This window comes from Gasterosteus aculeatus, chromosome 11 (genome assembly GCF_964276395.1).
Source record: "Gasterosteus aculeatus chromosome 11, fGasAcu3.hap1.1, whole genome shotgun sequence".
In the NCBI taxonomy this organism is placed as follows: Eukaryota; Metazoa; Chordata; class Actinopteri; order Perciformes; family Gasterosteidae; genus Gasterosteus; species Gasterosteus aculeatus.
Window position 1 is genome coordinate 11358237 of NC_135699.1, and position 25585 is coordinate 11383821.

The following is a 25585-nucleotide window of genomic DNA, read 5'->3' on the forward strand; positions in this document are numbered from 1 at the left end:
AAGTCCTTTAAAGACTTAAGCCACATATCTATAACTGTCTGGAACGTCGGTCTCTACTTTTTCTTCACACACACACGTCTGGTGAGATAAACAAAGCAGTGTGAATAAGACAAAGCTGTAAATGAAGTATATTACAGTCGAGTGCTTTTTTCTTCCATTAGGACAGTAAATACATTTGTTTCACTTGTGTTATTAATGAGTAAGGATGTCATTTGAATCCTCAGGTTTTACACAGTGTAAAATGCATAGCAAGAATAATGATACACATAAGCAGGGCTGTAGTGGAAGTTAAACGCACGTAAATGCAGTTTACGCATCTCTGGAATTTTGGAAATAGCATTTAGGCACCTCTAAATAGCGTTTACGCTCCTCGAAGTTCCCTGCGCCTTGCATTTTTCCGTTGGAACATTCCGAAATAAATTTGGTGTCATTTTAAAACACCTAAGACTACGTTTCATATTGTTGAACATATAAATGCTGTAGTCTGAATAATTTTCATCTGCGCTGTCTGGTCTGTGAGTCTCCAATCAGCGCCTTGCGGCTGCGGCGGCAACACCAATCAGGATGTAAACACATACACGTTGTGTATCAGCCCACCTGTTCGGATGGATTCATTAGTTACGTTGACTTTTTGAGCTTTCTCTTAATGATTAAGAAGCAGGGGAAGTGTTAACTTGCAGGATGGCTTTTTTTCATATTACATCGTTCAGCTGTAACACTCTTGAGAGGCCTTCATTTTTTTAAGCTCCTAATAGAGGTCCTTTCTTTTGTCTTTCCCTCCACCCCCTTTGTTTTTTTCAGATCAGAGTTGTTATACAGTCAAACATCTTTTTAAAGCCGATGAAGAGGAGCAGCTGTAGTTTGTTGTGCTGCTGAACTTTACTGAATTAAAACTGACAAGTGTATATCTAATTTATATTCATATTGGACTGAAGAAACACAAAACGTTACTGAGGGGAACATTTAATTCAGGGCTTTTGTACTACATCACACTGCATTAGCTTTATAAAGGTTTTATAAAGTAAGAGGAGGTTGGATACAGTAACAATAATTAAACAGTTAATATTTTACCGGACAGGGTTACATTCCACACACACACCTACCGTTTGTCTTTTTATTACTCAAACATCAAGGGGCCTTAAATCAGTGTTGTGGTCCTCGTACAGTTGCACAAACTGCACAAACATCACTATAAATTAAATTGGTGATGTACTTGAATCTATTCTGTGTCTCTACATTAATAGTGATTAACCTCATGGTATTATATGTATACAATATAGTGATCAATGAGGCTACATACCGTAAGATAGATTACATGATCATTAGTGATTAACGTAGTATTTCATATCTTTGATGCATCAAAGGTGCTACAGTTAGATTTACATTTTCAAACTATTAAATAAATAGTAACATTTTCAAGCATATGCAAGCAGCTGAACAGACATTAAATATCTTACAGAGAAATATGCTTCATATGTGGAAAATATTTATTCATTATTATTACAATTCAGAGCATCAGAGTTTCTTTGAAGCTGACGTGCTGCTGGCGGTTTAGAGTTTCTATGAAGGTCTCCGCATGTCCCTTTAATTAGTTTGAATGCACAATGATAGACAATGTTACGTTCCCCAGTTTCTGTGTCTCACCCACTCACCCTCGGAAGGATATATAAGGATTACATTTGTTGTGGTTCACTCTCTCTGGTGTCCTGTGTGGACATAACCAGAGGTGATGCTGTGATTTTTGTTCTGTGTTGCTGTGAGAAGAGTATTTTTAGTTTTATGTTTACCCATCTTTTTTTTGTTCCCAGGGAAAAGGGGAAGTGGGAATGTGCAAGGTTCCCATGTGCCTACATCACCCATAGTTAGCCTCCTGTCTAGAAACACTAGGCAAGACCTGGGCGGACCACCCCTCTGTATTTTGGTTAGTGAGCCTTGCTAGTGCTGAAAGTGCTAGGTTAGTGGGTGGGGGGGGGGTTCCTGGTCAAGTAGGCAAAAGGGACTGTTTTGTTTTGTTCTTTGTTTTTTCCCTTTAATTAGTTTGAATGCACAATGATAGACATTAACAAGCCCGCACACTCTGGATACAGACACAACGTTAAGCAACGTTTAAATTTAAACATGTAAACTTTGCCCTCAAACACACGTAACGTTACCGGTGAGCAAACATCAGTCTCTGACAACACATTAAAAGTTATGAACACTCAGCCTTGTTATAGTATAGTTATATCTTATGTATAACCGGTACGGAGACGTGAATACCAGCGGAGCATTTCACAGGAGACTTGCCGAGAACAGGCTCCTCTCTGCGGGCTGAGATGAGGCTGACTGTTAACTACACGTCACATCAACATCCACGGAGCAAATTGTTACCAAGGCTGAATGTTGACAAACAGACCACAGATATGTTGCCTAAACAAATAACTTCTCGTTTGAAAAAGTCCTAAAATTACATTCCGCGACTTAAATATTATATATTTATAATCTTTCTAAACTTCGACTTACACTTGTGTTTAATTTCCTCTGTTTGTGTTGAGTCACATCCAGGTATTCTGACCGTTTTAGGACAGATGCGAACTTTAGAATTGGAACAGTAATCAGACTGCGACTGATAACGTTTCGTGAGAACACCAAGAACGCATATTGAGAAAGATCTGCCTGCGACTATAAGATATTTATCCCGTCAGCTTACTTTTCACAAAGCTGTTCAGCTGAAAGGTTTCTTGGGAGGACTGCGTTCCAAAAGTTACAATATGATGATGTTGGAAGATCTTTTCCAGTCCTACGTTACAGTAGCTCTGATGCTGGTCCTCATGTGCATTCTTGTCTCCTTTTTTTTCCGCTCCAAAGACCAGAGGAGGGAGCCTCCTGGACCTCAACCTCTTCCCCTGCTTGGTAACTTGCTTCAGATGGATCTCAAGAGACTGGACCGCTCTCTTGTTGATGTGAGTAATGTGTTTGTGAGCGAGATGATACAAGATTTGAATAACAGGCTGCACACGTGTGTTTCAATCAATTGGTATTTGTAATTTTTGACTGTTTGCAATTTGCAATACATGTTATTGCTTTAACACAATATATTAGTGTATGACATTTAATATCTTCTCAACAGTCATTTTAAATGCAGATTTGGAATAAGTGCTCATGAAACTGATCTTATGAAGTGTTTCTATCTTTTTTGTCCATGTTTGGAATTCTGAGTGATGTTCTTGGATTTAAATTTAGTGAGCAAGATGATACGAGATTTAAATGACAGGTGGCACACGTGTGTTTCAATCAAATGAGATTTGTATCCCTGTTTGCAATTAATATTCTTCTTTATTCTTTGTCCATGTTTAGCATTCAGTGTGATATTCTGGTATTTAACTACTATCTTTTTTCAAAGTTGTAATGATTACTGCTTCTTGTGTGTCATAGCTTTCCAAGAAATATGGATCGGTGTTCTCAGTGTATCTTGGACCCCAGAAAGTGGTGGTTCTGGCTGGATACAAGACCGTGAAGCAGGCACTGGTCAACCATGCTGTGGAGTTTGGAGAGAGATATGTCAGTCCAACTGGCCATGACTTAAATGGTTCACTAAGTAAGTATAACGCAGATGATTTTAGTAATACTCACTCATACTATAAGGTGATTTAGGTGACACCCACATTTGAGCTCAAAGTATACAGCTACAGTATAATAGAATTTGATTTCATTTTTTCCATTAGTTGTAGGGACATCGTTTTTCAGACAAAAGCAGTAGCATCAACAGAGCGGAAGAAAGGTTGTGGAACAGAGTGGCAAAGCAACAGGGGAACCAATGTGCGCGATAGCAGATAGTAGATCGACCAAGATCTTTTGCAAGAGACCTTTTGTACGCTCTGAGACCTGAATGTGCACTTTGATCTTTAGGGTGCAGGTACATGAGGTCCAGGATGAAAGCGGCATCACTTGGTCCCACACAGCATTCAAATGCTTCACAGGCATTGATAAAATAGTGTAAATTTGTTTTTAACTGCATCTGAAGTACTTTATAGATTTCCAAAACAAAACATTTTGTGTTTTTTTATTTTTATGATGCATTTACTTCATTATATGGTGTCATAAATGATTGTTGACATTCATTTGATATTTGTGTTCAAAGTGAATCCCCCTGAAGAAAAATAAAAGTTCATCATTCAACTTCTTGCTGAAACTATCCTGAAAATATTAGACAACATTTTTTGTTTTTGTCTAAATAACATTTGACAAAAACATGTGTACTTGATTTCACTTCAGCGAACGGAATCTCATTTTCCAATGGGGACTCGTGGAAAGAAATGAGGCGTTTTGCTCTGAGCAACCTGAGAGACTTTGGGATGGGCAAAAAAGCAGCAGAGGATAAAATCATTGAGGAGATTCAGTATTTGATAGAAGTGTTTGAAAGACATGAAGGTAACTAGTCTCCTATATTGCATATTGCATTATTAAGTATTTCCTATTGGTGTTTTTTTTCATCATTCATTTTTTGTTGATAGGTCAACCCTTCAGTACTGCCCAGTCAATGAACTATGCAGTCTCCAACATTATCTGTTCAATTGTCTATGGCAGCAGATTTGAATACAGTGATAAAGAGTTTAAACTCATGGTAGACCGAGCAAATGAAAACTTCAGACTTGCAGGTTCTCCTTCAGTACAGGTATCACTTTGTCTTTCATTAAGATGTACCTTAAGTGGGTTATAGTGAGAATTACAGACTCTTGGGGTAATAGGCATATGACCTTTTTTTTGTACTGTGCATTCATGACATATAGATAAAACAAATAACATGCTGAACGTGTTTAATCTCTGTAAAATTCCAACAGTTGTTCAAAATGTACCCACTGATATTTCAATGGGTGAGCAACAGGATGCGTCTCAAGAGGAATGTTGCTGAAAACCGAAAACAAATAAAACAGCTGATCGGAAATTTACAAGAAACTTTAAATGTTCAGATGTGCAGAGGATTTGTGGACTCGTTTCTAGCACACAAACAGAAGCTGGAGGTAATACAAACAAGGGTGCTATTTTTGATACATGGTTCATATTTTGAAAAAACATTTTTCTCTTGACAAATGTACCACATACCCCCATTATATTTCTACATTGTAAATCTAAATCTCTTGTCTATGAATAAGGATTTAAAGATTCCGGATTCAAACTACAACATAGAGAATCTGGTGTCAACTGCTAGCAACCTCTTTGGGGCTGGTACTGATACGACATCAAATACGCTGAGATGGGTACTGTTGCTCATGGCCAAATATCCTCAAATTCAAGGTAAGTGATATGTTTAGACCCTCTGCATGTCAGTAAGATTTGTAGTACTACTAGTAGATAAGTATGAGTTTTTTTAAAGTTTTTTTTTTTCTTACACGTTCCAATGTTTAGTTGAAGTTGTACCTTAAGGCAGACTTTAAAGAACATGAATATTATTTAAATCCAGACCAGGTCCAGGAGGAGCTGAGCAGGGTGGTGGGAAGCCGTCAGGTCCGAGTAGAGGACAGGAGGAACCTGCCGTACACTGATGCTGTCATCCATGAGACACAGAGACTGGCCAACGTTGTCCCCCTTGCCATTCCTCACAAAACCAGCCGAGACGTCACCTTCCAGGGCTTCTTCATCAAAGAGGTGAGTCGCCAAATAAAATCCACAACTTGGTCCCAAATGTTGCATGTTGCTGATTTCTTCTGTTTACAGGGGACCACTGTGTTTCCTCTTCTTACTTCTGTCCATCATGATGAGAGTGAATGGGAGAGCCCAAATTCTTTTAACCCTTCCCACTTCCTGGATACGGGGGGTAAATTCATCAGGAGAGACGCCTTCATGCCCTTTTCTGCAGGTCAGGAAGCTCAGCTAAGGATTTTTACCAATACCAATTTACGCTTTTGAGATTGTCTAAAGCCTGTTCCCTCACAGGACACAGGGCGTGTCCTGGAGAAAGTCTGGCCAGGATGGAGCTCTTCCTCTTCTTCACTTCCCTCCTCCAGCGCTTCCGTTTCACTCCTCCACCTGGAGTTAAAGAGGATGATCTGGATCTGACTCCAGTTGTGGGCTTCACCCGCACCCCTTCACCTCATGAGCTGTGTGCTGTCAGTCGTGAACAGTGCTGTACTGGTAAAATTAGAGGTGGGTAAACTCTGAATTTTGTGATCATACAGACCTTGACGCGATGCGAAGCAACGCAACACAAAGCGTTGCGACTCTGAAAGGCTGTCCTGGCTATATTGCATTATGTTATCAGTAAAAGTCATATACAATCAATGACAATGAATACATGTGTTAGTAGTTTGTAGTTCATTAAATTTAAGAAAACAGTAAAGTATGTCAAAGTATGTCAACACACACACAACACAACAACACAATTGCAGATTAAGAACTATCTACATACGGAGTCTCCTTTTTAGAGTAGTGCCCAGAGGGCCTCCTTGAACCCCAGAACACGCGTTCTGGGGTTCATGGCTCCTCTGTGCTTTCCTCTCTCTATTCGACCTACTGTTTCTCCTCTCCCTGTGCTCTCTGCATCATTGCCTGTCCTATCACTGCCTGAAAAAATATGTTGACTTTAACACTCATGTACTATGTCATCATAAATAGCCTATACAGCATGGTTTTTTTTTTGAGAACTGACTTGTTTTCTAATCTACGCATCACCAGGCGTTTTTCTTGTCCTTTTACCGTGCACGACCAGCGAACACAGAGCGCGCGACTACTACTACACCCCCCCGTCGGACCTTCTCGACCGGTCCGCGAAATATTGTCTGACAGGAAACCGGTCCGTGAGGTAAAAATCCAGTGAACGTGTATGTCTTTACACACCTCCTGGATCCTGATTGGTGTCGCTGATGCAGCCGCAAGTCACTGATTGGATGGTCACAGACCGTAATACAGCGCAGATGAACATGATTCAGACTAGGGCGTTTATATGTTCAACAATAGGAAACGTAGTCTTCGCTGTTTTAAAATTACACCAAGTTTATTTCGGATTATTCCAACGGAAGAATACAAGGCGCAGGGAACTTTGAGGTGCGTAAACGCTATTTCCAAAATTCTAGAGGTGCGTAAATGGCGTTTACGTGCGTTTGCCCTCCGCTACAGCCCTGGTCGTGAAGAAATTCAAAATGAGTAGATTATTTAATAAGTAAATGGGATAAAAATTATTTAACTACAGCTGCACAAATCAAGCTGTTAGAAAATCTGTATTCTACTTTGATTCATTTGGCGAAACATGTGTTTAAAACAAGTCACCACAGGGTAGAGATTGTTATTGATTCATATATAGATATATATATATGTATATATATATATATATATAATGTGTGTGTTATCTTTATTAATGTATTAACTACTATATGGCCATGGTCTGCAAGAACACGGATTCTGATTGGCTGCTGGGGCTCCATTCAGTCCTGATAATGGAAAACAACTAAGTAGTTGTACTGCAACTGTCTCCAATTCAATCGTGAGTGATATTCACTATTCAGAAAACTATCCCGAAGCAGTACGCAGAGTGACCAAGAAACAAGCAATTTTTACCTTTGCACTTGACATGTAACCATCTGTAATCACTTGATATTGTTTTGGAGCAATTCTGTTTTGTTTTTCTAGTCTTATATGTGTCTATTGTTTTTGTAATTAATTCAATTTGCTGTCAACTGTATTGAGTGTTATTGACTATTATATATAATAAAATTCAACACCCCCTTCTGTGCTTGTTTCTGGTTCATTATTAATCAGGAATCAGGAAACATTTATTGCCAAAATATGTCAGACATACAAGGAATTTGACTTGGCAGTTGGTGCGTGACAGTAGACAGTATGACAAGACGACAAGTCAGCAGTGTACGAGTAATAAAATAAAATAAAATGCTAATGCTATGGGTTAGTAGAATAAGGCTATGGGTTAGTTTAAAATAAAAGAATAAAGTTAAAATTATTAAAAATTAAAAAAATAAAGTGCCCCAGCAAACAGAAAGTGACAAAAGGGACAAGTGAAAGTGACGTGTGCAGAATGAAAGAAAGTGACCGGTGGAATGTTATAGTCAGTCAGTGGCTCTGTTGATGAGCCCGACTGCCGACAGGAAGAAACTGTTCGTGTGGCGGGAGGTCTTAGTCCTAATGCACCTCAGCCTCCTGCCAGATGGGAGGGCACAAACAGTTTTTGTCCGGGGTGGAAGGGGCCAGCTACGATCTTTTTGGCTCGCTTCAGGGTCCTAGAAGCGAACAAGTCCTGCGGGGACGGTAGATTGCAGCCGATCACCCTCTCTTCAGAGCGGATTACACGCTGCAGCCTGCCCTTGTCCTTGGCTGTGGCTGCAGCGTACTAGACGGTGATGGAGGAGCAGAGGATGGACTCCACGATGGCCGTGTAGAAGTGCACCATCATCGTCTTTGGCAGGTTAAATTTATAGCAGTATAACTGCAAAAAATTCAATCACCTTTTTCTTTCAAAATCCGATGACACAAATTTACTTCCATAGGTGCCCTTCCGTTGGAGTACCTGACACAGTTGTTTGGTACTAAAGGGTGGAACGTTGATTGGTTGAAAGAGTGTCGTCATTTGCGCGTGCCGCAAGGGAAAAGACAAAACACGAGTCGCCATTTTTAAACTACAACACCGTCGCAACAATGTTTCCGCGCAGCATTATTACTTTACTGTGGTTAACCCAGGAGGTGCAGACCTTCTCAGGTATCATCGGTGAAGAAAGGGTGCAAATGGAACTCGATGAGAAACAAAAAGGTTTTTCAGCATGTTTCTGAGAGGATGGCTGTCGAGGGTTACCAGCGGACATCCGAGTAGTGCCGCATTAAATGCAAGAAACTGCGGAGCGACTACCGTAAGGTGAAAGACCACAACAGCCGGAGTGGTGTTCACCGAAAAAATTGGAAGTGGCTGGATATGATGGACGCAATCTACGGACACAGACCGGCAAGTTTGAGAAGAGAAGGAGGCATCAATACGGCCACCTCGTTGCTGGAGTCGACGGTGGAGCCTCCCGGTAAGTTTTTAATTGTGAAATATAGTAAGATCACGAGAAAGCGTACTTTCAATGCACAATTTTTGTGCAAGTTTGTTGTTTGTCTGTCAGCCAGCCAGTGTGCTATCAACCAATAATTTGCAAGCTAGCAAAACGCTAGTTTATTAGCACGTTGTGGACGGAGTGCATGTCCAGTAATGTTACTTGTACAGATACCCTGATAAAATACAATTATTTCACTGCTAAAGATATTCTACTAAAAATATATTAAAGAGAGATGTGTCTAATCATAGAGCTTAAGGTAAGAGTCTGAAAATAATTATGAAATATCAGAGAAAGATGTGAAAATGTCCACATTCAATAGGCTTAAACAGTACAGTAATGTTGTGGGGTAAAAAGTACAATATTATGCTTTGGAATGTAGTGCAATAAAAGCTCTTATAAAATTATAGATACTTGAAAAAAATACTTATGTAAAAATGCTTTGTTTGGCTATGCACTTGACTAGTTTGGCTAGACATTGGCTAGCCTACATTGTATGTTCTGTATTTATCTCAACCGCATTGTCGCCGTTTGTGTAATTAACGTGACTTGTGTAACTTTTCAGTTGAGCATCCTAGCTGTCGGGAGGAAATGGAACCCGAGGTACTTGGTGAAATTTCCACCCTTGAAAGCGCTAGTTCGCCTGCCAGGACTTCAACACCGACACGACCACCACCAGAATCTGCTCCATCAACTGCGAGTGAACATCGGCGTATTACAATTGGTAAGACATGAACACCAGAGTGAAAAGAAATTTAATAAATATTTATTATATTATTATATATTCTCCCTAACCCTAATGCAATGGGGGAATATTTGCGGGTCCTGATAATTGCAAATTGCAGAATGTTAAGCATATTCGTCTAAATTAATTCAGTATTTTCAGCTTCAGAATCATGAATATTTTTATTCTAGTGCCACTATTGTCCTTGGGTTACAAGCAGCAAGTCCAAGCCTATCCGTTTAAAACTACAATGTAATATTAAATTTAGCATTTAAATCAACAGTACATTTTTTGTTAACCTTCTTGTAGAAATCACAAGGATCAAAAGGCTTCGCTAAACAAACCAACATTACTGTCTCTTTTGCATACCAGGCAAGAGGAAAAGGGGGCAACAGGATGTTGTTGCGGCCCTGGCTGAGATGCAGGAAGCTGATGAGAAGCAGCAGGAGTGGCTGGAAAAGATGGAGGACCGCCGTGACCGGCACTTCGAACTTATGATGGAGGATGCCCGTGAGGCAAGGCAGCATGAGGCTGCTATAACTCGCCAACATATGGAGCAGTCTGCGAACTTTAATCAGGCCTTCCTCGGCACCGTCACTCAGCTGGTGCAGGCGTTTGTTTATTTACGGCTTTGTATGATTCACACAGCTTTGAAATCAGATTCATCAGATTGAAAAAATGGAAATGACTTTGTGTTCTGTACATGTACCATGGAAAAGAACAACTGTATATGTGCTGCTATTATATAATAAAATAATGCTCTATGCAAATGGTAGCAGAAACCAGTGCCTGGTTTAATTTATTTGATAAGTGACACTGTACTTCTTTGTTGAATCTATTGAAATGACTTGATACCACAAGGGGACGTGGCAAAACCTAAAACCTTTCTCCCATCACGGTCTCCAAGAGGCCACCTTCACCGAGAAGAAATACAAAAATCTACTAGTACTGCAATACGTGTGTGAAATTAATCTTTCATCTTGAAAGTGGATGGTTATACGTATACTGCGTGTGCACTTTACCCCCTTTGCTGCAGTGTAAACATCCCTGCTTTGGGACTCATAAAGGAACATCTAATCTCACCTTGATCCAAGGTTTATTTGATCGGGAAGCACTAACTGTGAGAACAGTCAAACCTTGTCCTCACACAATCAAATTTAATCTATTGGGCAGTGAGAGAAATCCCGAACATCACTTTCATTATCTTCATGTCACAACAATTTTAAACCTGAAAACCCTCCCGTTGGGTCTCCTCATGCCAAAAATAGATGACAATCTGAAAGTCAACCTGCCAAACAAGTCATTAGCATTGCGTTCCCCTCTCCTGTAGGATCTATTGTTCATCAGCGAGTAAGCAAGCTAAAGACGCAGGTAGACAATTGTTAACCCAGCCTCTTGTGCCACTGTATTCCAAGTCAATAACAACTGAACTGAAGTTTTGGTCCGACTGCAGAACTGATGTGTCAGGGATAAGGGGAAGGCACAACTCAAACACAGACTTTGAGAAAACAAAAAGACTTTAATAGTCGAAAAGCAAAAAGGCAAAAACGCACACAGGATCTAGGAACATCCAGAACTGTCACGGTGTGGTTTTATTTCCTGTCTTATTTTGTAGTTTTCTGCTTCTTGTCTCCCTGGGTAACTTCACTTCCTGCCTGGTCCTGTCATCGTCTGTGATTGTCTGATTGTTTTCACCTGTGTCCAATCACCTGCACCTCCCTCGTGTATTTAAGCAGTGTGTGTGTGTCTCCTGTCACTTGTTGCGTCATTGTCTATTGTTCCGGATGTTCCTTGTCGTTTGTCCTGGATGTTTCTTGGTCCCTCCCTGTATTTTTCCCCCGGTTCCTGTGTGCGTTTTTGCTCCTTGGCCTTTGCTTTTGCCTTTTGACTATTAGTCTTTTGTTTTCAAAAAAGTCTGCATTTGAGTCCTGCCTTCCTACCCACCCCCTGACAGGAACATTCGAAAATGACGACACACACGACTTAAATACACTAGGGAGATGCAGGAAATTGGACACAGGTGGATCAGGTGTCAATCAGACAATCACAGGGGATAGCAGGAAGTGAAGTTACCCAGGGAAACAAGAGGCAGAAAACTACAAAATAAGACAGGAAATAAACCACACCTTTACTGTTTGCTTCATATTATTATTATTTTTGTCTCTGTCATTTCACAGGGAAACCATTCGATACAGCAAGCTCGGTAAATTATGCCACATCCAACATAATCTCTATCGTGTACGGCAGCCGGTTTGAATACAACGATCCCCAATTCATGAGCATGGTGGAGAGATCCAATGAAACCATAAGCATTGTGGGCTCTGCACAAATCCAGGTGAACTTCATATTGGCTTTGGAAATTTCTGCAGCATTAAGGGCTTTGCACACTATGGCAATGGTAGCCGTCAAAGGTTGTGTTGAATGGTGAATGGCACCAGTTTGTTATAGCAACAAGGAAAGTTTTATTTGAATAGCATAATTTAAACAAGGCAATTCAAGGTGCTTTGTTACGATTTGGGTTCACATCTTGTTTTATTTTGTAGTTTCATGCCTCTGGTCCTCTCTGCTCCTGGGTTAACAATCCCCTGTGATCTGCCGTTTCTGCCGTGTCAATGATTGTTTCTACCTGTGTCCAGGTAGGTTCACCTGCACCTTCCCAGTATACTTGTATATTTCGTACCTTGGTGATTTTCAAACACTTCCATCAGGTACTGCCATTCTTCCAAGATGTTATGCTCAAAGAGTTGTTTTCCCATTCCAAAGTCTCTGAGGTTGGTGAGGGCAAAACGGCGCATCTCTTTCCAGGATGCATCTGCGTCTTTACGCACCGCTGTGTCGACACACTCGTTTGAATTCATGGTTCTAAAAGGCTTGCGAGTGTTGCAGAGCAATTCACCGCCAGAACAACAGGCGGAGTAACGTGTTTCTGTTGAAGACGACCTAGAGAGTCACTGGTTGGTTTGTTTATTTATTTATCATAGACTTTATTGCCTCGTGCATCGCCACTGCTGCTTTTCATTGCGGACACATTTGTCCCGTATTTTCCTCCACAACTTTGTTCCCCTCGACCGGCAAACCGGCGTTTGCAAAGATCTCCCCCCATGAATCAGAGGCCGTCCTTATAGTCCGCCAATGACGGCTTGTAGAAGTGGTCATATTTACGCATTACGGAAATGTGAGATTTCGTAAAAGATGCAGTTAGCAGACCAATCGCAGCCTTGCGGGCTGCAGGAGGCTTGTGTCAATTTTGACGCAAGTCTAGAAAAATGGGTTGACGCACGCAAGGAGGTGTAAAAAGGCACGCAAGGGACACGAAAGGGGCTCTGTATGTCCTTGCGTCTCTCTGAAAAGGCAGAAACATAAACTAGGCTTTAGCAAACAGAATTCCTTTTGAGGATGAAATGCAAGTTTCTTTTAAACCGTACTAGTCATTTGGATGTCATACATACAACGCTCATCAGTCACACGCCTAAATAAAACTAAGTACATAAGTAAGCACTGATTGACACTATCACTTTATTATTTGGTTCTGTGCTAAAAAGTAAATATGTTATGTATTAAAGAGTATTTAAGGATAAATCTATGGTTCACCAGAACTTCTTTGACTGCTTTGTATCATGATGAGTTATACAATTACAACCTAATTTTATACGTTTTCAGTCCTCCAGCTCAGGTTTTTAAACCCGTTCAACAAATTGTAAATTTCAACAGGTTTAATGAATTGAATACCGTGAGTCAAAATGAAGTTGCAATAACTGCAGTTCCTCAAACAGAAACTTTTAAAAGCGATTCAATTTCCTGCATGTTAAATTGTCACAATTATCTACAAAGAAATACAAATGCATACATTCTGCTACTAAAAAACGGGTTTGTTTTTTTACTGTTTATTGTGTGACTTTTTGATAATCCATTTAAATTTTATTGAGTCTTGAAGTTTTGTGTACCAGGTCACAAACTGCGAGCTGTCTGTCCGCTCAGCTGCATCACCAAACCAATGGAAACATCAGATGGCGAACTAACCTAAAGCACGTGGTGGATTAATACATTCTGAACACCGGATCACGAACGGCCCCATCACGCAGTACATCGGTTCTTCGAAGTGGCGGATGAATATCGTTAACCATCGAGACGATGAACGTGAGTCGATGTTTGAAAACCAGAAAGGCGACAGCAACATTCATGTGTCACGATGTGAACAAGGAAGGCTTCTACTCTCTGGTCCTTTATCCAAAGCAGTTACGAGGCCGGCTGGACGCAGTCGTTGATGACCTGGTCTGAAGGACGGCAGAGGTCTACAAAGCTGCATACATTTTGAACTGCCTTGAGAAAGATGTATGGGGTTGGTAATTATTTGTAAAATGAAGGCCATTTTATATTGACTTGAGAGGTTTTTCTGTCTGAACTTTTTGTGAATATTCTGTTTTACTACACTGAATATTTTGTTTAAATACAGTATAGAAGTAGTCGGCTATCTGGATGTTAAAATGTAAAAACTATTTATTTTTGTGGGAGAAATAAATGTGATTTTTGCAACAAGACATGGTGTTACTCATAACTATAAATTGTCATCTGTCCTGCTGTCAGGGCACACGTCCGACTAAAGCTCCTAAGTTCAACTGTTATTGACTTGGAATACAGTGGCACAAGAGGCTGGGTTAACAATTGTCTACCCGCCTCTTTAGCTGGCTTACTCGCTGTTGAACAATAGATCCCACAGGAGAAGGGAAAGCAATGCAAATGACTTGTTTGGCAGGTTGACTTTCAGATTGTCATCTATTTTTGGCGTGAGGAGAGCCATAGGAGGGTTTTCAGGTTAAAAATTGTTGTAACATGAAGATAATGAAGATGATGTTTGGGATTTCTCTCACTGCCTAATAGATTAAATTTGATTGTGTGAGGACAAGGTTAGACTGTTATCACAGTCAGTGCTTCCCGATCAAATAAACTTTGGATCAAGGTAAGATTAGATGTTCCTTTATGAGTCCCAAAGCAGGGATGTTTACACTGCAGCAAAGGGGGAAGTGCACACGCAGTATACTGTGGCAAGCCCATAGGTGGGGACTTCCATGTCACGGTTTCAAGGACTCAAGCCAGTCACAGGGAGCAGTGGAACACAGTTTATTGGTCATTAATTGAGTGTGTGGGAGGATACGCTCGACGTCATATCACTTCTCTTCTTCTTGGTTTCCCTTCTTGTGCTCCCCTTGATGAGATAATTGCTTCCACCCTCTCCTTGTTAGGCCCGGAATATCGCAATATACCTCCCCTCTAACACCAACCCCCTCACCTCTCCCTGTAATCTACCACAATAGGTATAACCATCCATTTTCAAGTTAAAAGATTAGTTCCATAAACGTATTGCAGTACTAGTAGATATTTGTATTTCTTCTCGGTGAAGGTGGCCTCTTGAAGACCATGATGGGAGAAAGGTTTTTAGGTTTTGCCGCGTACCCCTTGTGGTATCAAGTCATTTTAATACATTTCAACAAAGGAGTAAAGTGTGGCTCATTAAATAAATTAGACCGGGCACTGGTTTTTGCTAACTGGTTTTTGGATTATTTAATCATAGCCCCACATATACAGTTGTTCATTTTCATGGTACATGTACAGAATGACGTAATTTTCATTTTTTAAACATGATGAATCGGATTTCAACATAACTTAATCCTTTGATATCAGCAGAGCAAATCTTTCCATTTCTATGTAACTACCATTGCTATTTATTTAATTCATACTTGTAATGAGTAAAACAAGTGCAAATACATGAACAAGTGAAACTAAAGTTTGAATTAGGTCAAATCCTTTAAAGACTTAAGCCACATATCTATAACTGTCTGGAACGTCGGTCTCTACTTTTTCTTCACACACACGTCTGGTGAGATAAACAAAGCAGTGTGAATCATACAAAGCTGTATATAAAGTATATTACAGTCGAGTGCTTTTTTTCTTCCATTAGGACAGTAAATACATTTGTTTCACTTGTGTGATTAATGAGTAAGGATGTCATTTGAATCCTTAGGTTTTACACACAGTGTAAAATGCATAGCAAGAATAATGATACACATAAGCAGGGCTGTAGTGGAGGGTAAACGCACGTCAATGCAGTTTACGCAGCTCTGGAATTTTGGAAATAGCATTTAGGCACCTCTAAATAGCGTTTACGCTCCTCGAAATAAATTTGGTGTCATTTTAAAACACCTAAGACTACGTTTCAAATTGTTGAACATATATCTGAATCATTTTCATCTGCGCTGTCTTGTCTGTGAGCCTCCAATCAGCGCCTTGCGGCTGCGGCGGCAACACCAATCAGGATGTAAACACACACACACACGTTGTGGATCAACCCGCCTGTTCGGATGGATACATTAGTTACGTTGACTTTTTGAGCTTTCTCTTAATGATTAAGAAGCAGGGGAAGTGTTAACTTGCAGGATGGCTTTTTTCATATTACATCGTTCAGCTGTAACACTCTTTAGAGGCCTTCATTTTTTTTAAGCTCCTAATAGAGGTCCTTTCTTTTGTCTTTCCCTCCACCCCCTTTGTTTTTTTCAGATTTTTCAGAAAACGTTACTGAGGGGAACATTTAATTCAGGGCTTTTGTACTACATCACACAGCATTAGGTTTTATAAAGTAAGAGGAGGTTGGATACAGTAACAAATTAAACAGTTAATATTTTACTGGACAGGGTTACATTCCACACACACACCTACCGTTTGTCTTTTTATTACTCAAACATCAAGGGGCCTTAAATCAGTGTCGTGGTCCTCGTACAGTTAACTGCACAAACATCACTATAACTTAAATTGGTGATGTACTTGAATCTCTTCTGTGTCTCTACATTAATAGTGATTAACCTTATGGTATTATATGTATACAATATAGTGATCAATGAGGCTACATACCGTAAGATAGATGACATGATCATTAGTGATTAACGTAGTATTTCATATCTTTGATGCATCAAAGGTGCTACAGTTAGATTTACATTTTCAAACTATTAAAGAAATAGTAACATTTTCAAGCAAATGCAAGCAGATGAACAGACATTAATCAGAGTTTCTTTGAAGATGACGTGCTGCTGGCGGTTTAGAGTTTCTATGACGGCCTCCGCATGTCCCTGTAATTAGTTTGAATGCACAATGATAGACAATAACAAGCCTGCACACTCTGGATACAGACACAACGTTAAGCAACGTTTAAATTTAAACATGTAAACTCTGCCCTCAAACACACGTAACGTTACCGGTGGGCAAACATCAGTCTCTGACAACACATTAAAAGTTATGAACACTCAGCCTTGTTATAGTATAGTTATATCTTATGTATAACCGGTATGGAGACGTGAATACCAGCGGAGCATTTCACAGGAGACTTGCCGAGAACAGGCTCCTCTCTGCGGGCTGAGATGAGGCTGACTGTTAACTACACGTCACATCAACATCCACGGAGCAAATTGTTACCAAGGCTGAATGTTGACAAACAGACCACAGAAATGTTGCTTAAACAAATAACTTCTCGTCTGAAAAAGTCCTAAAATTACATTCCGCTTCTTAAGTATTATATATTTATAATCTTTATAAACTTCGACTTACACTTGTGTTTAATTTCCTTTGTTTGTGTTGAGTCACATCCAGGTATTCTGACCGTTTTAGGACAGATGCGGACTTTAGAATTGGAACAGTTATCAGACTGCGACTGATAACGTTTCACGAGAACACCAAGAACGCATATTGAGAAAGATCTGCCTGCGACTATAAGATATTTATCCCGTCAGCTTACTTTTCACAAAGCTGTTCAGCTGAAAAGTTTCTTGGGAGGGTTGCGTTCCAAAAGTTACAATATGTTGATGTTGGAAGATCTTTTCCAGTCCTACGTTACAGTAGCTCTGATGCTGGTCCTCATGTGCATTCTCGTGTCCTTTTTTTTCCGCTCCAAAGACCAGAGGAGGGAGCCTCCTGGACCTCAACCTCTTCCCCTGCTTGGTAACTTGCTTCAGGTGGATCTCAAGAGACTGGACCGCTCTCTTGTTGATGTGAGGAATGTGTTTGTGAGCGAGATGATACGAGATTTGAATGACAGGCTGCACACGTGTGTTTTAATCAAATGAGATTTGAATTCTTGTTTGCAATTTGTAATATACGTTATTGCTTTAACACGACATGGGATCTCATTACGGAGTTTAGTCTTTTGTATGGAATATCCTTTCTCCTCGACAGTCATTTTAAATGCTGAGTTGGAATAAGTGCTCATGAAACTGATCCTATGAGGTGTTTTCGCCTTCTTTGTCCATGTTTAGCATTCAGTGTGATATTCTGGGATTTCACTACTAGCTTTTTTCAAAGCTGTAATGATTACTGTTTCTTGTTCTTCATAGCTTTCCAAGAAATATGGATCCGTGTTCACAGTGCATCTTGGACCCCAGAAAGTGGTGGTTCTGGCTGGATACAAGACCGTGAAGCAGGCACTGGTCAACCATGCTGTGGAGTTTGGAGAGAGAAATTTCAGTCCAATTTGCAATGACTTAAGTGGTTCACAAAGTAAGTAAAACGCAGCTGATTTTTGAATACTCACTCATACTATAAGATGATTTAGGCGACACACACATTTGATTTAATCACAATGTTAACATCACACAGCTCAAAGTATACAGCTATAATAGAATTTCATATTATTTTTTCCATAAGTTGAAGGGACATCTTTGTCTGGACAAAAGCAGTAGCAACAACAGACCGGAAAAAAGGTTGTAGAACAGGGTGACAAAGTAACCGGGAACCACCATGCATGATAACACACTAATAGACCAAGATTTTCGCTCACAGTATTGCAATAGACCCTCTGTTTGTTGAGACCTGAATGGGCACTTTGATCTTTAGGGTGCAGGTACATGAGGTCCAGTATGAAAGAGGCATCACTTTGTCCCACACAGCATTCAACTGTTTAACGGGCTTTGATAATACAGTTAGAATTTGTCTTTTAACTGCATCTGAAGTCCTCTGAAGATCCTTTCCAACAGTTTTGAGGGCATCTTTTAGCTGAAGCAGTCTCTTGAGGTGAACGCCATGAGCAATGAGTGCTGAAAGGCAGCTATTTATTTCTTATTAATAATGTTCCTCGAGGCAATACTTCAATAACGTTCCAGTTTAAGGGTGTTGTTAGGCCCGACAGGTAGCGGAGTGGACAAAGTACAGTTTCTGGTACCTTATTGGTTAAATATGCTGTCATATTTATCGTATGAGTATTGATTTTCTTTTGATATTTGTGAGCAAAGTGAATTCCCCCAGGAAAACAGGTCATCATTCAACTTTAACATCTTGCTGAAATGTTTCTTAAAATGTTAGACAAAAAAATAAGTCTTTGTCTAAATAATATTTGACAAAACCGTGTGTACTTGATTTCACTTCAGGCGACGGAGTCTTATTTGCCAACGGGGAATCGTGGAAAGAAATGAGGCGTTTTGCTCTGAGCAACCTGAGAGACTTTGGGATGGGAAGAAAAGCAGCAGAGGATAAAATCATTGAGGAGATTCAGTATCTGATAGAAGTGTTTGAAAGACATGAAGGTAACTAGTCTCCTATATTGCATTCTGTCTTTGTTTTCATTTGTTTCAGGATTCCATATTGTTTGTTGTTTCATCATTCATTTTTTGTTTATAGGTCAACCCTTCAGTACTGCCCAGTCAATAAACTGTGCAGTCTCCAACATCATCTGTTTAATTGTCTATGGCAGAAGATTTCAATACAGTAATAAAGAGTTTAAACTCATGATAGACCGAGCAAATGACAACATTCGGCTATGCGGTTCTCCTTCAGTAAAGGTAACACTTTGATTCTTTTCTTTTTATATTCTTTTTATAATGAGAATTACAGAATTGTTGTCAAATTATGAGCATGCAATGCATATTGACAGATAACAAATAACATGCTGAACATGTTATTCTCTTCAATTCCAACAGTTGTTCGATATGTACCCACGGATATTTCAATGGACGAGCAACAGGAAGCGTCTCACGAGAAATGTTGCTGAAAACCGAAATCAAATGAAACAGCTGATCGGACGTCTACAGGAAACTTTGAATGTTCACATGTGCAGAGGGTTTGTGGACTCGTTTCTAGCACACAAACAGAAGCTAGAGGTATTGCAATCCAGCACGATATCTTGATTTAAAAATATTTACAACATATCCCCATTACATTTCTATGACAAAGTTTAAATCTTATCCCTGTTAAGGATTTAAAGATTAAGGATTCACACTACAACATGGACAACCTGGTGTCAACTGCTGCCAACCTCTTTGTGGCTGGTACTGATACGACAGGAACTACACTGAGATGGCTTCTCTTGCTCATCGCCAAATATCCCAAAATTCAAGGTAATATGTAATAAGTAATATGCTTAGACCTGTTGTATAGAGATGCAGTCCCCAACCGTTGTACTCAACACTGTAGTTCAAGTTGAAACGCATATATTAAGGCTGTCAGCATAAACACGTTAATCTATGCGATTAATGCGACAAAATACTTTTATGTCTTTAATTTACCTTTGTTGACTTCCGATTTACTTCCAGTGGAATTCTGCCTCCCAAGATTATCAAATGTGTATAGTTTTGGGTTTAAAATAACATTAACAATTGAACAACAATATCTAAAATTCACATTTTCTAAAGTGATTACTCATTGTAAGATTTAGTCTCATTAAAAAGAACATTGTAGCAACAACATTCATTAATCGCCATGAATGAATTTCAAAATGTGTCATTCATTATTTTTAATCTATTGACATCACTAATATACTATATATATACTCTCTCTCTCTCTCTATATATATATATATATATATATATATATATATATATATATATATATATATATAGAGAGAGAGAGAGAGAGAGAGAGAGAGAGAGATTTTTTTATTTTTAGAAAATCTTTATTTTACATGAAAAAAAAATTACAGTCATTACAGTCGTTTCATTTCATTTGCATTGGCCCGTCTTCCCGCTCAGGATCCTCCTCCGCCGGTCAGACGCCTCACTCAGCCACATTTCCTCCATCCCTGGTGATCTTGAGGTTGATCTTCCGTAGTCGGAAGACCTCCCGCTGGGTGTAGTCTGCAGCACCCTTTTTCGTGCCGCCGTGTTGAACGGAGCGAGCAAACTTCTCCAAGTCGGAGAAGTAGTCCTCCAGCTCCACTCCTCTCTGGTTCTTGGTGGCCAGCAGGAACAATTTCATCTGCCCCACCCCGTGCCTGCTGGTGACCGTCCCACCTGAGGAGACGCTGTTGTCAGAGGCCCACCCTGAAGAGGACCCTGACTCCACACCTCCCACCTTTCCTCTGCGCCCCCCCCTTTTTGCCCGAGAGCCTCCCCTGTTGGCCCTCGTCTTCCTCTTCAGGCAGGGGGCCTTAAAGTCCACCCCCCCTCTTCCATATATTCCTCGCTGTCCGAGGTTCCACCTCATTCAACCATTCAACCCCCCATCCACTCTGACATTCATCCCCTCTGACCCCTCATCCACCTGACCGACCGGCTGGCTCTCACCCAATCCCACACTCTCCCCCTCATTCACCTGGTCGCACGGCTGGCCCTCACCCAATCCCACACTCACAAAGCCCGGCGCGAGCTTCACGCCGTGCTTCCGCGTCAGCCCCGTGAGGTTCGACATGCCGACTGGCTACAAACACGCACAAACTAACACAGAAAGAAACAAAAGACACACATAAACACCACCACGCATTCACCCCACAACACACACCAGAAACCACACCGAAACCCCCCCGAAAATACAGATAGAAAACGCTGTCAAACAGTTCACCTCACGCTCCGTACACTCAGCACTCCTTCCGCTCAGAGAGAGAGAGAGAGAGAGAGAGAGATTTTTTCCGGGGTTTTTCACGTCCTTTTGAGTTGGTTGACTCAGACAGGAAAGCGGGAGATAAAAGCCACGAACGTGTCGTTTTGCCCCCTTTATAATTTTCAATAATTCTATTTTTAGAAACGATACATACACATAACAAGGGAACCACGAAACAGTGAACTACAAACATATGGTCAGGGTATGGGATGGTGGGTGGTGTGTGCGTTCCCGAGCCCTTTTGAGATGAAAAACAAGAAGGGCAAATTAAATAATAATTGTATAAGTGTGCATGGGGTTCAATTGGTTTTCAGGCAAAAAATAAATAGGTGAACAAATACAATAACAATAATAATAAGTTTTAATATCAATAGGATGGCGAGTAGTAAAAGATGACCAGATGGAGTTGTGTTCTGTTTTATTATAGATTTTCTATTGAGATATAATCCAACATCACGTTTCTCCAAACTGCAATACGTGGGTTTTTCCTTGATTTCCAATTCATGAAAATAGTTTATTTGCTCACTGAAACAGACCAATCAAATGCAGCGATTAAACAATCTGGCGTCTGTGACCATCAAAGAACTGCACTGCACTACAGTAGCACTCAATGATCGTCAACAGAGTACTCCAAAAACTGTTAGCTTCACAGGGAGGCCCTGCTAGATTTAGCTAGTACTGCTACTTTCAAACATAGGAAAAGAGTACGACTCTACTGTTGTTCATTTCTCAAGATTGCCTTTTTTCCCAAACAGTAACTTGAAAATATCAATTTTAGATTAAATTACAGATTGAATTTGTTCTGCGCCATATAAATGCTATTACACATGGGAAAAGAATGTTTGGCCAAATTGGAAAAATTGTCTTAATTTCTTTAGGTTGGTAGTACTACCAAAGTGAAATGTTCTACCAGCTCGTCTGAGAGATACACAATAGCATTGATGCCGTAATTATCCACCATGGGCAAAGTATTTGTTGTTCACTGTGTTCACTCAAAGGATTTCTTCTTCGTGAGTTTGGTCAGAAAGTACTGTAATCATGTTCTTCCTACAGAATTAGCGAGAAAAGAATGCTTCACTGCTGCTTTGTTTTTAGTCACTGTCTTTTTTTTATTTTGTCATTTCCAGACCAGGTCCAGGAGGAGCTGAGCAGGGTGGTTGGGAACCGTCAGGTGAGGGCAAAGGACCGGATGAACCTGCCCTTCGCTGACGCCGTCATCCATGAGACGCAGAGATTTGCTAATGTACTTCCCGTCACTCTTGCTCACAAGACCAGCACAGATGTGACTTTCCAGGGCTATTTTATAAAAAAGGTAAACAGTCTTAAAGCTTATGCTGAATTCTGCATCTAAAAATAATAGTTTATACTGCATTTTAAAACATTATAATCATAACGAGTAACGTGTCTTTCTCAAGGGGACCACCGTGTTTCCTCTAATGACATCGGTTTTGTGGGATGAGAGTGAGTGGGAGACCCCGCGCACCTTTAATCCTGCTCATTTCTTGGACAAGGACGGGAAATTTGTCAAGAGAGCCGCCTTCATGCCCTTCTCTACAGGTTAGTGAGCCAAGCTAACCCTTCTTTCCAATCAGGAAACATTTATTAGCCAAAATATGTCAAACATACAAGGAATTTGTCTTGGCGGTTAGTGCGCGACAGTAGACAGACAAGACAGCAGTGCACAAGTAATAAAATAAAGTGGAATGAAATGCTAGTGCAATGGGTTAGTAGAATAAGGCTAAGGCTATGGGTTAGTATAAAACAAGGGAATAAAGTTAAAAAATTTTAAATATTAAAAAGTTAAAGAATAGTATTAAGCATAAAGTGCACTAACAAACAAGTAACAGACAAGAGACAAAGTGACAAGTGACAAAGTGATGAATTGCAGTTAAAGTGGCATGTGCAGTATGAGGGTGAGTGACCGGTGGAGTGTTATAGTCAGGCAGTGGGGGACCACTGTGGGGGACCACTTCATGGACCAATACCATGAATTCACACTTTTTAGATTGTCTAAAGCCTGTTCCCTCACAGGACGCAGGGCGTGTCCTGGAGAAAGTCTGGCCAGGATGGAGCTCTTCCTCTTCTTCACTTCCCTCCTCCAGCGCTTCCGTTTCACTCCTCCACCTGGAGTTAAAGAGGATGATCTGGATCTGACTCCAGTTGTGGGCTTCACCCTCACCCCTTCACCTCATGAGCTGTGTGCCGCCAGTCGAGAAGGAATTGAAAATGAGTAGATTATTTAATAAGTAAATTGGAAAAGTCTTTGAACTACAGCTGCACAAATGATGACGTCATCCACGAACCCAGAAGCTTTTCATAATCATGTTCAACCCACAGAGACTGGTCCAAAATATACTGGTAGGCTATGCGAAACATATATATATATATATTAGTGATGTCACGAGAGGCGCCGCCGCTCTCTCCGGGGTAGTTCAAATAGTGCGAGGACACCGGGTTCAAAATGTAAATAAAAGGTTTTAATTTCCATCCTTCAGGTTCAACAGAAAACAGGGGGTAACTCAGGCTTCGGTCAATCTTAGCCGATAAAACTTATCTGAACGGAAATCCACTTCTTTAAGGAGAAAAACACCGCCCTCCCGGTCTCTCCTGCCTCCTACAATCTTTATGGCTTGGTCTGCTCTTCTCAGCTCGTCTCCCCCCTCAACGGTGTGTCTTCCACCTTTATGAAGGCCTCCCGGTCGTCACACCGTGATGGGTCTCAGGTGTGAGGGGAATGCCCTGAGTTTCGGGGCACCAGCAACTAAGTAGTTGTACTGCAACTGTCTCCAATTCTAGTGTGAGCAATAATCGCTATTCAGAACACTGTCCCAGAAGCACTACACAAATAAGATTAAATACACATTTTTAAACTTTGCACTAGACATGTAATCATCAAGATTCATTTTTGTATTTTTTTATCACTTTATTTTTGCATTTTCAACACAGACAGGGTACATACATACATACATACATACCCATAGGCACAAAGAGAAATGGGGGAACGGGAAAGAAAAGAAAAAAATCTTTGTTTTTTTATTTAGCCTTGTTATATATACTGTCAATATTGTTTTTGTAATTCATTCAATCTGCTGTCAACTGTATGCAGTGTTATTGACTATGAATATTAATAAAATTCAACACCCCCTTATGGAGCCAAATCCAGGTCAAAAGTTTTGGTCTTTTGAAAATCAAATGTGAACCTGAAAGTTTACGTTTTGTTGTTGAACATTGAAAAATACAACAATGTTGTTGTTTTTTTAATTCACTGTTTTTTTAATTTCACAAAAATATTTTTCATCCACATATTTTGATTTTGAATACATTGTTGTATTTTTCAATGTTCAACAACAAACCTTTCAGGTTCACATTTGTTTTTCAAATGAACAAAACTTTTGACCTGGATTTGGCTCCATACCCCGTCCTCTGTGAAACTTGTTTCTGGTTCATTGATAATTGTATCATTAGTCCTTTTTCTTTAAAATAATAAAGTGAATCGCACAATGAAGAAACACTTCAATAATTTATCTCTTGTGTTGCATGGAGTACTGAGACATGCAATACAGACTTATACACTACAGACTTTTACATACTACATGGCCTCACACACCACGGGTCCTCGGCGGTCAGTAAACATACTCAATAGCAGGGGTGGAAGTAACGAATTAAAAATACAAAAAAATATTTTTTAGGTACTTTTCTTTGATTGTGTAATTTTACTCATACTTACGGTGGCCCTGAAGTGCAAAACACAATGGCAAAGATGAACGCATAACGCAAATAGGAAAGCACAGCGGCAAATAGGAAAACCCAATAGGATTGGACAGACAGACTGTCTGTCTTTTAACAGGAAACAGGGCTCTTAAGGGTCACGCATTGAGCGAGACAGTCCCGCACTCAAGCCACACATCCAATTCCTCACGCCAAGGAATCGGACTCACCGGTTTCACATCTCTGTCCAGCAACGGGGTTCCTTTTGAATGTGTTCTTAACCGGTTTAACT

The 25585-nt window shown here is 40.3% G+C and overlaps 2 protein-coding genes across 2 annotated transcripts; both read left to right on the forward strand.

Annotated features, from left to right (window-relative positions):
- Positions 1–2634: 2634 nt before the first annotated feature.
- LOC120827646 (cytochrome P450 2K1-like) lies at positions 2635–6146 on the forward strand. Its single transcript, XM_078083773.1, has 9 exons — positions 2635–2942; positions 3415–3577; positions 4255–4410; positions 4494–4654; positions 4821–5000; positions 5133–5274; positions 5441–5625; positions 5695–5836; positions 5914–6146. Exons 1-9 carry the CDS (start codon positions 2751–2753, stop codon positions 6129–6131), a joined length of 1539 nt encoding a protein of 512 aa, XP_077939899.1. The 5' UTR covers positions 2635–2750; the 3' UTR covers positions 6132–6146.
- Positions 6147–17430: 11284 nt separating this feature from the next.
- Positions 17431–25094, forward strand: LOC120827639 (cytochrome P450 2K1-like). Its single transcript, XM_078083771.1, has 9 exons — positions 17431–17771; positions 18114–18276; positions 19143–19298; positions 19393–19553; positions 19692–19871; positions 19967–20108; positions 22713–22897; positions 23001–23142; positions 23617–25094. The coding sequence occupies exons 1-9, from the start codon at positions 17580–17582 to the stop codon at positions 23817–23819; spliced, it is 1524 nt and encodes a 507-aa protein (XP_077939897.1). The 5' UTR covers positions 17431–17579; the 3' UTR covers positions 23820–25094.
- The last annotated feature ends 491 nt before the right edge of the window (positions 25095–25585 follow it).